General features: G+C 42.3%; 1 protein-coding gene across 2 annotated transcripts in view; it reads right to left on the reverse strand.

Moving 5' to 3' along the window:
- The window catches only part of FRMD4B (FERM domain containing 4B), a 199,943-nt gene that overhangs the window by 27,875 nt on the left and 156,516 nt on the right, over positions 1–15,552 (reverse strand). For both annotated transcript variants that reach the window (XM_054035105.1, XM_054035104.1), the window contains 4 exons: positions 13,443–13,526; positions 11,841–11,906; positions 10,510–10,567; positions 9,119–9,205 (listed from right to left, as the gene is read on the reverse strand). In XM_054035105.1, the coding sequence (XP_053891080.1) occupies positions 9,119–9,205; positions 10,510–10,567; positions 11,841–11,906; positions 13,443–13,526 (295 nt within the window). The remainder of the gene's footprint in view (positions 1–9,118; positions 9,206–10,509; positions 10,568–11,840; positions 11,907–13,442; positions 13,527–15,552) is intronic.

Raw genomic sequence — 15,552 nt, forward strand, 5'->3', positions numbered from 1 at the left:
CTTGTCCATGCATTGAGACCCTGCAGTTCTGCCTGTCTAACTGGCCCTGCACATGGAACTGGAAGCATTTCAGAGAATGCTAATATGGAGATCCTGAACTTTAATCTCTTACCTAGCAGCCTAAATTTGGCCTCTAGGACCTCTCTCCTACCGTTCCCTGTGTCACTGGTAGCTACATGTACCACAACCACCAGCTCCTCCTCAGCATTGCATAGACATCTATCTAGATGTCTCAATCAATCCGCAACCTTCGCACCCTGCAGGCAATTCACCATGCGGTTCTCCCACTCATCACAAACCCAACTACCTATATTTCTAATAATCAAACATATCCTAGGTATATATGAAAAACATCACGGAATCATCAGGACATATTATGAAACAATAATCCTATACAGAAATATACCATTCATTAGATTCTTCTTTGTATGAAGCCCCATATCAGGCAGATGGGCTCTCCAGGTTGTTCATACAAAACTACTCTACTGTATTATTTCTATAGCAGTAGCACCGATAAGGAATTTAGCAGGACCCGAATGCGTTGTATAGACACAGAACAAAAAGACAGTCTCTGCCTCAAAGAGCTTACAATCTAAACCTGATTCTCCTACTTCAGGGAAATTTATGGCAACAAATGAGAAATAGCCCCAAAATTCATATTCAGATCCGGAGCTGAACTCTGGGGCTTTGTTTATAGGACAGATCTTTTCTGAGCTGGCTAAATGCTCACGGGGAAATGTGCCATAAGAACGAGGGAGAAGTTACATACAGTAGAACTTCACAGTTACGAACACCAGAGTTACAAACTGACCAGTCAACCACACACCTCATTTGGAACCAGAAGTACACAGTCAGGCAATAGCAGAGACCAAAACAAAAAACAACCCGCCCCCCCAAACAAATACAACAAAAAATAAAAGCAAATGTAGTGTTAAAAATTTAAAAAAAAAATAAAGGGAAAGCAGCATAAGGATTTTTCTTCTACACAGTAAAGTTTCAAAACTGTATTAAGTCAATGTTCAGTTGTAAAACTTTTGAAAAACAACCATAATGTTTTGTTCAGAGTTACAAACATTGCAGAGTTATGAACAACCCCCATTCCTATGGTGTTCATACCTCTAAGATTCTACTCTACAGGTAATGCAATAAGCCATAAACTCATAAAAGTTGGGGTTAGTTTAAGAGAAATGTGCTTAATCTAAATCAGCCATGTAGCCTCAACAGGTGGGAAACAGAGAGGGAGGGAAGGAGAAAGAATCAGCCTTTGTGTACCCTGGTGGAAAACACAACTGCAGTCCATTTATGCCTGCTTATGACTGGGTAGAGTCTGGCTCATTGTGCATGCACTTGTGTGGGTTACAATCATTTGTCCACTGAAGCTTCTAAAGGAAGCTTTTCATATAATGAAGATGCTGGGTAGAGGCTCTATGAGAGAGGTGGTCATTTCTGATCCGGAAAAACTCTGATTACAGACCACACTGTTGTACCAATTTAAAGGAAGTGATGCCTTTGCAAGGGAAGCGGTCGTTTTTGGCAATATTTGATAGTCACTTAAATGCAAAGCAGACTGTGATGAAGCAACTAAAATTAGGGATGTTGTAGAACATGTGTACGCCAGCCAATGAGTCACGCAACCAGACTGTGCTATATAGCTTTGGAGAAAATGAAATCATTGTATACAATTGTTAATTTTATTTTTTCTCTGTAAGAAACGTCATCAGAAGAATGGATGCAATTGCATGGTAAAACAAATGGATTAACATCATCCTCAGCAAACATCACATTTTCTAGGCAGAAATATTTGCTTGAAAGAAACCTTTAAAAGTCATATAACTGATTTCTTACTATGAAAAATTAGAAGAAACTCTCCACTAGATCGTCTGCTATTATTTCTGAAACAGATCCAGACTTCAAGAAGTGCCAGTGGTACTTGGATTAAAACTGAGATAGCATGATGGTGAATCACACCCTAGACTTGTGCTTTTATTGGACTACTTTTTTATTTATTATTAATGGTTTATTTCTATCATGGTAGCACTTTGGAACCCCAGATCTGAACCAGGACTTCAGTGTGCTAGGCACTGTACAAACTCAAAACAAATACATTCCCTGTGTGACAGGGCATGCCTATCACATGCCTGCCCCTTTCCAAAAACAGAGGCCGCTCTGAGACCTTCTTGTCTCAATACCTCCACCAGTGCATCCACCTTGGCATTGTTTTCCAGCTTTCTGGTCCCTTCTCCAAAGTGGGGTGGGACCTGAGGGGTGTCTACTCAGAGAACTCACCTTGTCAGCCTCTCCTAGCCTTTCACTCACCTTTTCTCTCTCTCTCTCCACCCCACCCCATTCCTTTTTTAAGCATTTCCTTCCTGTTTTTCCTTTCCTCTTTTTAAACCTCTTGCCTGTTTATTGGTTAATTAGTTGATTAACTTCCTTATCCCAGTCTGGCCTGGTAATCAGGCACACCCCTGGCCAATTAGGCCTCCTCACAGGAAACAGGGTCCATCTCTCAGCACTCCGTCACACAGCTTACAATCCAAGTATAAGATGAGAGACAACAGGTGGATACAGACAGATGGGGGAGTATAAGGAAGCAATGAGATATATTAATTGCAGAAAAACCCTGAAATAGTAGAGTGGTCAATCAGGCCCGAAGTGCTGAAGAAAAGCAAATTTACTTGAACATTTTCTATACAAGGCTGATGGCAATGTTCAAGGCATGCTGGACTTTGTGGCAAGAGCCCATTTTGGGGGAGAAATATTTACCAGAAGTTTCTAGGAGGCAATTTACTTAAGGCACCTATCAGTCTTTTCTGCCTATAGCTTTCTCCAAGAAAATGGCTGGGTGATTCCCCAGATCATCTTAATGGGGAGTGAAAATCTGAAGACTCAAAACATAAAACTTCTAGCTTTGAGAGCTCTGCGATTAGTTCGGCCAAGCACAGCTATTGAATAACAAAGTGCACAGTATAATTCTGGGGCTGAGCTGAGGACATTTATTGGACTTGGCCAGAACCATATTATCCTCACAATTACGGAGGCTGGAATCCTTAGGCTCTTTGGTTTTTAATACACTGTAAGTGATCATTTGCACAGGTCAGTGGTGCATGGAATGTGCCGATTACATCCTTTTTGTTTTAAGCATCTCATCTGCTGGTACATGTTTTCTCCTTTCAAAAGAAAATCAGAAAACATATTCAAAGTAGTTTGTGTGTGCACATGAGAATTAATATCCTTCTCTAACCTTATTCACCAGATGGGATCCTATAATTGGACATTGGGTTTTGTAACTAATGTTGTGCTGGTAACTCAGGGAGAGTGAGTTTCTGTATATTAAACCCTTAGTCAGAAGGAGAGATTTACAGAACTTTTTCTACCGATGAAGTATTTTTTCTAATGTCTCAGAAAATCAAACCATGGTCTCACTTGTTTTACCCTCCCGGTAAAATCCACAGAAATTTTGCAACAACCAAGCAAACCAACATAAAACAAGTGTGTCCTTAGAGGGCTGACGCTCAAACAACAGTCTGCGTCTGGAAGTCACTGCTTTTCATAGAGTAGTCTTATTACAAGCTCTGTGTTTACTTTCAGTCAGTATCTGGATTCTAAATCAAAGGCTTCCCCTGGGTGAGAAACACACAAAGCAAATGGGATCTTTGCATAATTAGAATAGCCTGTTGAGAATTCAGTGCCAATACTATTGTATTCTGAGCAGCTGAACAATGCAGCACAAAAAATGTATATTAAAAATAGTTCTATAAGAGAAAACGTGCAGCATCAAGATTTAGATACCTTTTACTTCATTTTGCAAATACCTATGATAAGCATTATCCATTTTCAAAGCCAGTATGCCTTAACAATGCTATTGTGTGGTGAAGGAAATTGATATTGAAATATCTGTAGCTTTAATACAACTCCATAATAAGATCCATTTTTTCTATTTAGGCATTAGGACTACATCAAGTACTGTAACTTGAATACAGGAATAGGACAGAGCAGGAGAAAACTTAGCTGAACTTACTTACTTTTTGACTAATGTTGCTATTATCTTTTCAAATTTCCGTTCTCATTTGATCACCATACAGTGGTTTATTACAGCACATAATGGAATCTAGTTTCATTTTCAGACACAAAGGCAGCCCACACCACTTTACATATTAATAAGCTGGATGCTGTTGTAGGCAAATGAAGATTCATCCTGTATACTAAATGGACGCATAGGGCTTTGGACATTAAAACCTGTTTTATTTAGAAAAGGAACGCTGGCCAGGATACCAGTGTTATCTCCTAATCTATTCAACAAGGATTCTGGAATGGGAACAACATCTTAAATAACACCTGGATAATCAACAAAGATGAGCAGAATGCACCTTACTTTACCATATGAACTGAAGAGAGGCTGGTACCATAATACAGTGGTCTCCAAAGTGGGGTGCACGCACCCCAGGGGGTGCGCAAGAGGATCCTTGGGGGTGCGCGGCAGGAGGAGCGTTTTTTTTTTTTTGCTTCGTCAGTTCAGGCAGGAGTCCGAGCGGATTTTTTTTTTTTTTTGGTAGAGCCGGTGCGGCAGGGGTTGCATGCTCAAAATTTTTTTACCGATAGGGGTGTGCGATCAAAAAGGTTTGGAGACCACTGCCATAATAGGACAGCAGCATTAATCCTGGGCATGAGTTTAAACCTGGATGTGGGTTCTGAAGCCATGCATCATATATCCTAATGATCTTACGTTCCAGAGCACTTATCACCTGAGTCATACGGACACTATAGCGTGTAGCCAATATGGAATCCATTGCTTCTCATTCGTGAAAATTGCCTTGGTCTTCGGAGATGACAGCAAGAACGATACTTTTAAAAAAACAAACCACCAGGGCCGGCTCCAGGCACCAGCCCAGCAAGCAGGTGCTTGGGGCGGCCAATGGAAAGGGGCGACACGTCCAGCTCTTCGGCAGCAATTCGGCGGCGGGTTCCTCAGTCCCTCTCGGAGGGAAGGACCAGCCGCCGAAGACTGAAGTGGCGGCGGTAGAGCTGATCGCGATCACAGCTTTTTTTTTTTCTTCTTCTTTTTTTTTTTTTCCTGCTTGGGGTGGCAAAAACCCTGGAGCCAGCCCTGCAAACAACCAAACCCCACGTGTCCATTGTCAGCATATCACAGCACTGGAGCAGAGTGATTCCCTCAGCTCCCCCTGCAGCCAGTGACAAAACTGTCACTAACTTCAGTGGGGCAAGACGGGCTTTTAAGAGAAGGGACCATTTTAGCTTCAAACTACTTCCAATCATAATCAATATATCGGTAGTAACTGACATGTGGGTGTGCATGTGTGTGAAGAAACAGCCCCGGATAGTTGGTGGGGCTGGAAAGCCTTCCTCAGATGAGGCGTTCCTTCAGGAACAGTCCCATTAACTTTAACAGGACTGCTCACATGAAGACTGGGCCCTTGATGACAAACTATGGTTCTGGCCAGGTCAACACTCGTGCAAACGGGTAGCTCACTTTATGGGACTGCTCACAAGGGTAACATTACAGGCATAAGCGTTGGCCAGACTGCAGATTAAATATGTAGAGATTATTTCATCCATTTTTGTTTCAGAAGGTGCTTTCAGTGAGGGGCTCTTAACTCTGGATCTCACTCGCCTTGCTGATCCAGTCTATTGACCTTCAGTATGCTGTAGGGCTCATGTATTTACACATGGCCTTTTCTGCCTAGAGCTATTTGGGTGGCCTGAGATTCCTATATTTAAGGAGGAGGGTTTTTCATTGTCCTTTCGTTGGTATTGTGTCAATCCATGTGGGACTACAAGTGAATGTGTTTTTTAATTGGAGAGTTTCTGATGAGTGCATGTTATCAATGGAAAACAATATTAAATAAAAAAAAGGCAGCCGTCAATAGCAGCAGCCTTTACAGAATGTGGCGTACAGGAATAGGCAGAATTCAATTACTGTGTTGGGACTTAGCCAGCACGCTGGGGATAACAATGTAGACTCCTGCTAAAAGTGCCAGCCCTGAAACCTCAGAAGCTTTCCAGCCCCAGCAAGTATCTGTAGATGTTTGTACACCAAACAATCGTAGGTCTTGTCTACACTACAGGGGAAATTCGAGCTAAGCAAAGCAATTAGTTACGTGAATAGCGTAACTCAAATCGACATAACTTAGATCTACTTACCGCAGGGTCCACACTACACAATGTCGATGGGAGAGCGTCTCCTGTCGACTCACCTTACTCTTCTTGATTCGGTGGAATACAGGAGTTGATGGGAGAGCGATCTGCAGTCGATATAGCGGGTCTTCACTAGACCCACTAAATCGACCGTCAATGCATCATTCGCCGCTAGTGGATCCCCCGGTAAGTGTAGACAAGCCCACATACATTTAAAAACAGGAAAACCAGCTTGCTGTTGGTTACCTTTTAACATGACATCTCTCTCTTACTCTGCTAATCAAACACACATTCACTTTTTAAGGTCTCTATCTTGGTGGGTAGATCACAATAGGGATTCCCTTAACTCCTTCCCAACTGGTTAAGGATATGTAGCAGGAGGACTTTTGATCCATGAGACAAACAGCAGGATAATTCTTGTGCAGGGCCTGCCATCTGGCTCCATCCAGAAGGGCAAAGCAAGAAATTTCCTGAAAATCCAATGCTATCGGCATTTCAGTGCAGAAAGGTAGAGTCTACATGCTACATGGCTCATCCCTCTCCCCCACTGCCTGGAAAGATGATCATATTTGCTGGTTGTGATGCGGAGTATCCACAGATTTAGACAGACATTTAGATGAGCCACACAGCCTCCTCTCCCTCTGGATAGATCTTCCCATATATTCACTGATTTGAAAACTTAATAAAAATGAATTTACACTGACTATTTCTAGCCAAAAGCAAATGGCAGAGGCTGACACGGAGTGTGAGTGTAATTCAACCTGAGCAAATGCCCTGCACCTCTTCTGTGTGAAGATGAACAGTTCTGCAATATATCTTAACCCCCAAATCTAGTCAGTATCCGATCACCTCTATTTCCTTATGTATCCCTTTCTCCCTTGAAACTGAGCTCCCTAATTACTACTCTCACTGCTAACTTTAGCAGTTTGTTTCATATTCCAAACCTGGAACCACCCTTTGTGTAATGTTTGCACATTAATTTCTTCCTCAATGTTGGTCCATGACCTCGTGTTAAACTAAGTCACTGTTTCAAACAGCCTATTGGCATCAGACTTTCCAATGACCTTGATGCTTCTCCTCCCTCTTTGTTCTATACTCCAAACTGTGTAGTTAAAATTACTGCAAGGCACCCAAGTGGCACTGCTGTGAATGGTCTGCAAACATTTCCATTATAAAGCCTGGCACCGATTCGTACACAAAACTCCCATTGACTTTAGAGGGAGTGACAGAGGTGTAATGGTGGCAAGATGTGACTGTTGGCATCTGGGCCCTGGCAACCTTAAAGAACATGGAGTTTCCCAAGCTGCCCAGCTGGTGTTGAGAACGGTAAGCCCATAGGTACAAAAGGAATTAAACCGAGAACTGGTTCAGCTGCACGCACACTTTCTTGCTCTGGGTGCTGGACATGACTGGCCCCAACTACGATGGTGTTGCAAGTGTTTGCAACAATGCCGAGGGGTGCCCAGAGGATGAGATTCCTAACCTCCACTTGCCGACCCATTTACTAATGTACTGTCTGTACTCAGCCAACGCTTGGGAGTACATCAGGCATGGTCATCCTTGTGAATCTGGGTTGATTTGATCTTTTACCAGTCTTGGCTATTTTATAATCTTACACCCAAATCAAACCTACTCTGTCACTGTGGTATGTGAACAGCAGAAAGTCCTGGGACTAAATAAAGGCCTTTCACTGGATAGAACAAGAGAGAAATTTAAGAGATTGATCTTGGTGACAAGTTAGCTCAAGGAAAGGAATCAATCAGTAGCTGACTGTCAAAAGGGAGAGGACAGGGACACCGTGTGGGTCTTATTAGCACGTTGAATTGCTATTAGTGGATCTCACACTTTCCTATAGCCATGTTTCTAGAAGCTCATCCAGAATATGTGCCAGCCAATTCTGTTCCACAGGCTCACTCCTCCTGTGTAACTTTCCAGCTCCTGGACAAGCGCACAATGATCTAAACTGATCTGAAGTGACTGCTGGCAGCACGCACGCTCCTGTGAGCTACTGCCCAAAGCCTGGGGGCAGGAAGCACATCAGAAAACCAGTTCTGCATGAGGACAGAGGAGACACGGCTATAAGAGAGAAACCAGGTGTATTCCCCCGCACAGGACAACTCGCACACGTGACGAAACCTCCTCCACCCGTTCTAGGAAACCAGTTCTCCAAAGACCTCCAGGGCTCATTCCAAGCTCTGAATGGGACTTAATCAGTTGTTGAGCTGGAATAGTTCCCGCGCACATCACGTGCTGGGGTGGGATGACAGCTTGCCAGCAGAGGGGCCTGTGAGGGTGCGCTGATAGAGGACTTGTAGGGAGCCAGCGAGGGAATACAGGGCCCTGTGCTTCGGTACCTGAGATTATTGGCAGGAATTACTCAAATACGCAGAGGGGGATGAGGAGGAAAGAGCAGCCTCGGATATTCAAGCACATGTTCTCAACCCACCGCCTACAGTTACACACATCCTGGGAATCAGCAGATGCATTGACTGGCCTGCAGCTTCACCAAGGATTCAACCAGCATCTCACCCATATGAGACACTGGACTAATCTTATGGCCTGATCCACTGATCCTCTCTCTCTCTCTCACACACACGTATGTCAATGGAGATTCTGCTTGAGGAAAAACTAAAGCCAGGACCAATAACTCTGAACCCATGTAAAGCAGAGACCCCCAGCTACACCAAATTGCTTCATACTGTGGGATGACCTAGTGAGGTTGTTAAAAGTCCAGTAGCGAATGCACTGAGATCATCAAACTCATTAGAAGCACCTGTGAACCAAACTTTTGTACTGCACATTAAGAGTTTGCACTGTCTATCTGCTGGAGAGGAAGCATGTCTTCCCCTCCAGTTTTCCGGAATTCATGGTGTCTAAAGCTTTCATTTTCCTCAGGACTCTAACTAGCCATGGCTTTAAAAAAAAAAAAGCTGTATTTTGACATGGCAAAAAAACAACTTACTTTTCTAGGCTTGACTTTGTCTTGCAAGTCGTACTGTCCTATTCCTTTATAACTGATGCCAAGCCACCATGGGATTCCTTGTTTATCCTGTAAAATGGAAGAACACAAGAACCAAGATCTAATGAGGAGTTAAGAACCTCAAAGATTATATAGTATTTACTGATTTCATTCTGTGACAAGTATCAGCGGGTTAGGAACACAGGAGGACTTTGCAAACAAACCTGCACTCAAGCAGTGAGACTGTGATGAAAGGGCTCTGCCATTGCCATCTCAGACAGAGCGAAGGAAAAAGGGAAGCTGTCTGTTGGCTGCGCAAGTGGACAAAAAGAGACGCTGCAACGTGTGGGCGGAGATCACTGCAAGTGGGACCGCGGGGAGGGAAGGACGTAGGGCAGCAGAGGGTGTGGCCAAAGGCCGTGTACACAGTACAGATGCATTGCACAATAAATAAACAAATAAATGCAGAAAGGGAACAGAAGACTATGTCCAATACTCCTCACTCAATACACCGTAGTTAGAGACCATGATCCCTGCTGGATAGACACCTTTATATGCAATAAAGCCCCCCCCCCTTTTTTTTGGCTCATGCTTTGCCCATTTATCCAGAATTTGTTTCCAATGTATCGACTGGTTATTAAACTATTCCCGTCCCCGCCTCAAAAACCTTTTCAGTTCTATAGAAATTTTGTTAGCATAATTTTGTTCAATTTTAACAAACTGCTTCAAATGTTATGGGGCTGTGAAGAAAGAGAATGCTGAGAGTGGTAATGGCAGCAGGGTTTCACTAATTACAGGGGTGCATTTACACAGCAGCTAGGGGTATGTTCTGCAGCTGATGTAGAGGTACCTGCGCTAACCCTAAGCTAAAATAGCTCTGAGGGTGAGATGGTGTGGGCTGCACAGGCCTGCCTGACCCCCTTGGTATGTATTCAATTCTGCAGCCTATGCTTAAGCCCATGCAACTGTGTTCTTACTACTACTTTTAGTGAGCTAGGTAAAGTACAATTAGCACATGTGTGTCTGCATGAGCTGTAAACCACACCGCTGGCTACAGCATAGATGTACCTTTAGTCTTTTCTCTGTTACGTTTTTCTAATCTTGATTAACAATGCACCGGGCCTCTGGAGAAATAAATGTAGCTGCTTAAAAGCTAGAAATGAAATGCAGTTTAATTAGGATGAGAGGGTTACAGGGGTCTTTTTTTTTTAAACAAAGATTCCCTTCTGCCTTCTCTGTAAATGATTTGCAGTGCACCACCAACAAAACAGTTCTCTAAGAACACTGAAAAAATATGACTCAGAAGTCCAGTTTTTAATATTGACTGGCAGATGCTGTACAGTGAAGCCGTTCCTTCAAGAATGTAATCATGTTATCTATGAACAATCACTAACCTTTACTCCATAGTAATGGACTCCATATGTAGGCAGAACTTCTACCACTTTCATGTACCTGTAGACAGATTTACAGTGCATCTGATGAGTTGCTCTGGAGAGAATAATGCCTCTTAACATATCCTCTTTTACATATGCATTCAGATCAAGCCATTTAGCTTTTGCACATTAGGTGACAGGCTCAACAACCCTCCATTGGGAACAGAGGTGAAATTCTGGCCCAGTTGAAGTTGATGGCAAAATTTCTGTGCACATGCAACAAATTTTTGAAAAATAAAGTAACTGTTCCCTGTAATTCCTCTTATCAAGAGTTGAGGAAGCTGAGACTAAAACTACATGTTGAAAGGTCTTTTCTGAAATGTTAGAATCATAGAACCATAGGGTTAGAAGGGACCTCAAGGGTCATCTAGTCTAAACCCCTGCCAAGATGCAGGATTTGTTGTGTCTAAACCATCCAAGACAGAATGTTGCAAGGAAAGAGCTGCCTACACTTATTTAATTCTGGTGACTTGGCAAAATGAGAAGGAGAGTTATGGTAACATCAAAAAAGAAGTGGTTTGAAGTAGTCATATTAATACAATTATGCCATTAAGGGTCTAGATGATTCAATACGTTGGTGATTCAATGGATTAATGAACCTCTGAAAAGATAATTTATTCTGCATTCCTACTTAAAAGAGTCCTAGGACTTAATAGCAGGATTTTAACTGGGTAGGAGAGAGGTGCAGTCAGAGAACTGTGTGGGGAAACTTGCATGCTGTCTACTTCAGATAACTATGTAGCTCTTCTCAAACATTTGGGCATATTACACTTTATACTATATTCGCCTCCACTCAGTGCTTTTAGGTTCTGAAATAAAGCTCAGCAATGGGAATCCGTTGACTTCAATTGGCTTTGGAATAGCCCCTAAGTCCCTCACCTTTTGAAAACCAAATTCAAACCATTTTAAAACAATAAATATATTTGTTATCCTTACACAACTTAAGGCAACATCCTCCTTCAGATATTGGGGTAAAAATTAACGGTTAGCAAACGAAGCTTGGAGGCAATCCCTCTGGTACTGGTATTAAAATAAGGCCATAATCATTTTTTGCATATCGAAGATATTTAAAGGAGGTAAAACCTTAACTGGGGACTTGTGAAATGCAAAATTTAAGACATGGGTTAATGTAAATTTGCTGTTTGTATTAAACAATAACAATCAAAAATGTCATTGCTACAGATATGAATGGTAAAAGTCCACAACGAATGACTACAAGAACAGCATCATTCCCACGTATCAACAGAAAGTATTTCAAAAATACCCCCCAATTAAATAAGCGATACACTCACTGAACAATAGCTTGTCCTCTGGTCAGACCTTTAATTTTTATATAATGTTCAATTACTCTGTCCTCACTGCAAAACAAGCACAAAATCAATTTAGAGGCTCAGTGATTTAAATTTTTTTACATGCAGTAACTTTTGATGATATTCAAACCCATTCTCAGCATACACCAAAGATGCTTCATTGAACATTTCCCAGTAGTTTCAGTTCCATAATGACTCCAGTTCCATACTTCATTATGCAGAATGGAACCTTTTGTCTAAACCAGGGGTCGGCAACTTCGGCACGCGGCTCGCCAGGGTAAGCACCCTGGCGGGCCGGGCCAGTTTTATTTACCTGCTGACGCGGCAGGTTCGGCCGATCGCGGCCCCCACTGGCCGTGGTTCGCCGTCCCGGGCCAATGGGGGCGGCGAGAAGCGGCGCGGGCGAGCAATGTGCTGGCCACGGCTTCTTGCCACCCCCACTGGCCCGGGACAGCGAACCGCGGCCAGTGGGGGCCGCAATCGGCCGAACCTGCCGCCTCAGCAGGTAAATAAAACTGGCCTGGCCCGCCAGGGTGCTTACCCTGGCGAGCCACGTGCCCAACATTACCAACCCCTGGTCTAATCCTTACTATGGCATCCAATGTTCCAGAGTCTAATTAGCTCCTCATTTCAGATCAACCAGCTTTGTTACAGATGCTGCTGTAGAATAATGGCACTAATTGGATAAATTCATATCTAATACCTAAAGAACCCAGAACTTCAGAGAGTGGCTGGTGCTGCATTGTAAGCCAGAGAAAAGTTATAATGGATGTGTTAATTCCTACATATTCGTACAGGTTATTTTTATTCTCAGCCATGTAACAAATGAACCTATAGACGACCTATACCATCGTCACTCCATCATGTGTGTCTACATTTTGTTCTGCTGAAATTAGAAACAAAATACGCATTCGGACCTCTATCACTCTTGAAGACAAATGAAAAACAGGCCAAGTGATTTAGTTGCATAGCATTTAATAGGGAAAAAAATGAATCCTTCTAAAAAGTATTAGTGGTAAAATGAGAAAAGCATAAGTTAGAGCCTAGAAATGAAATAAAGCAGGTGATACTGTACCTGCATAAAGGGGATCCATTACAACATAAAAGTATCTTATTGTTTAATACTGTTTCTTCACAACCCAAATGCTGAGCTGTATTTCTTACCTAAGGACACATGCTAGAGATGGACTCAAGGCACAAAACTGTATCTGGCTCTGCATTTCAGACACCCCCAGGCCTGGAGAATTGTTTTGATTCACCCTGCTATAAACAATGGGTGCCATTTGCAAAATTCAGAGCTGGTCTGGAGTTTGGATTTCAAGTCTCCCTCAAGCTTGGTGATGTTCAGATCCAGAGATTTTGTTTAACCCCCGTCACAAAGGTAGGCGCTAACAAACACATTTAGATCGAGAACTGGGTTTGGATTCAGGACCTCTAGAGGCTGGACATGTTTAGATACAGGATTTGGGATCAAACCCATTTATAACACATGCTACAACCTTTACAAACAGTGTGCAAAACTGACATAGTAATGGCCACTAATTGCTACTAATATTTATATTTCTATACTAGTGAGGAGCTTACCAGTAAGCGAGTGAGGGATGTTCCTGCAATGTCTTGGTAGGAAAGGCAGGCAGTGCCTTTAAATCTTTTCTTGTGTTATCATCACTAAAAATAAGAATGGTACAAAAGTTACTGCTGCTAAATCACAGATTCAGTCATTAGTTTCCAGAAAAGGAAAGAGCCAATGGGTATCAGCTACCTAAGAACATGTTCATTTGCACCATTTGCAGCTACCTTAGCAATGTAATTCTATAGGCCTTCTGACATGACAATTCTGTAAAATACTGTCCTGTACACTAGTGTTATCATTCATTGTGAGCACAATATCATGGCTAATGGAAAATTAGGATGCTGAAGAAAAGAAGAGATGGTATTTATCCATCTTTTAAAAAATACTGTTGATTCCAGGCAGAATACAGGAAACCTGCCCTGAGCATTTGCAGAAAGGAAACCTCTTGCCTGATTGACCATGTTGTTTTCAAGGTTTTCAGCAGAATTTTTGTTCAGCCTTTAGTTAGAAATCCACTCCTATTAGGCAACCCATCTATTCCAGGCATGAAAAATACTAGGGCTGGTCAAAAAATTTCTAACCAAATATTTTTCTGTTGAAACAAGTTTAGTCTAAATCAAAATGTTCTGCAGAGGGGAAAAAAGACATGAATTTTGGTAAAATTTCCGTGGAGAAAACCTAAATGAAATGTTTTATTTTGGATTGACTTGAAACTACAATTCCCATGAAACGCTGCAGAGGCTTGGGTGGACACAGAGATTAACATCAACCTGATCCGAAATAAACTGTTTTCAATTCAGGTTGGCAAACTGAAATGAAACATTTCAATTAGGGAATGTCAAAATGTTTGTTTCGATTGAAAATGTTGAAACCAAATGGTTCGACCTCTATAACAGAAATTTTTCTGAATTTTTAATTCTGTGAAAAGTTTGGATATTTTGACTTTTTGGCCTAATTTGGGACAAAAACCATCATCAAAATATCAGAAATTCCATTTTTGACCAGTTTTAGAAAATAGTTAATATTCTAGTAAAAGTAAATACAGCACGCCTCAGTTTTTGAAGAAACAAACTGGCACCCACTGAAGCTGGCAATAATAGCTGGCACGGAAATGGTTAACATTTTCTGTTTACATGCTCCATTAATCAATCAGCTGAAACTTGCACGCCTCATTTCTGCAGGATTTCTGCATGCTTTAGCTGTGGTAGGAACAGGCATAAACATGACTTTTCCATGTAAAGAATGCACTGCTCTGATTCATTAACACTGGCCTAGATTTCTGAATTGAACAATCCGGGTGACTTCCCGGAGGAGTTGTTCATGTTTCTGTTTTAGAGCCATGTTGCCGATCAGACTCCAGTTCAAGATTTTGTCTCAAGTCACATTCCAGTTCTTCCTTCAGAATTTCTTGGTGTGTGGGCCACTGTGCATTGCTGGAGAGGAGCGTAGCATAAAAACTGCAGCATCGGCACCGATCTTGTAAGCTGCATCTAGAGAAAGCAATGCAGGCCCAAGGCAGCACTAAAAAGTCAGCTTCTTGGAAGTGTGCTCAATGCTTCTGGCAGGTGTTACGCTGAAGGCACTGTAAATTAAAGCTCTGTGTTTATACAGAGCATGGGCTAGCAGCACCGCAAGCTTCTTCCACATCACCCTGACAATGTGTCAACCCTGACACAGAGGCGCCTCCTCTAGGGATGAGGCAATGAACCTCATTTTATTCTTCACCGCCTCTGCTGAAGTTGCCACCACGGGTGGCCTATCATACCAACTGGCTTCAAGTTTTATTTCTGAGCTTCCCACAACCAGTTCTCTTGTGCCAGGAACATGCGCAGCTCTTGGTATTGTGGCCAGCACATGAATGCCACAAAACATGAATCTGTGGAGAAAAATCAGAATCTTTTTTTTTTTTTTTTTAAACTCCCAGTGTTGTCCACTCTCATGATATTTGGAGGTTTTTTCCTTAAAGTCCCAGCGGCAGAGATTAACAGAGATTACATGGGAATCTCAGCTTCCATTTAAACCAACAAACAAAAAACACCCAGTAAGTTTCTAGCTCTCAGGGTTGTGGAGAAAAGTCTTGAAAACATGACCCAAGTGCATTCTAAAGGCTCAGAAACCAGA

This window comes from Malaclemys terrapin, chromosome 7, assembly GCF_027887155.1.
Source record: "Malaclemys terrapin pileata isolate rMalTer1 chromosome 7, rMalTer1.hap1, whole genome shotgun sequence".
Classification (NCBI taxonomy): Eukaryota; Metazoa; Chordata; order Testudines; family Emydidae; genus Malaclemys; species Malaclemys terrapin.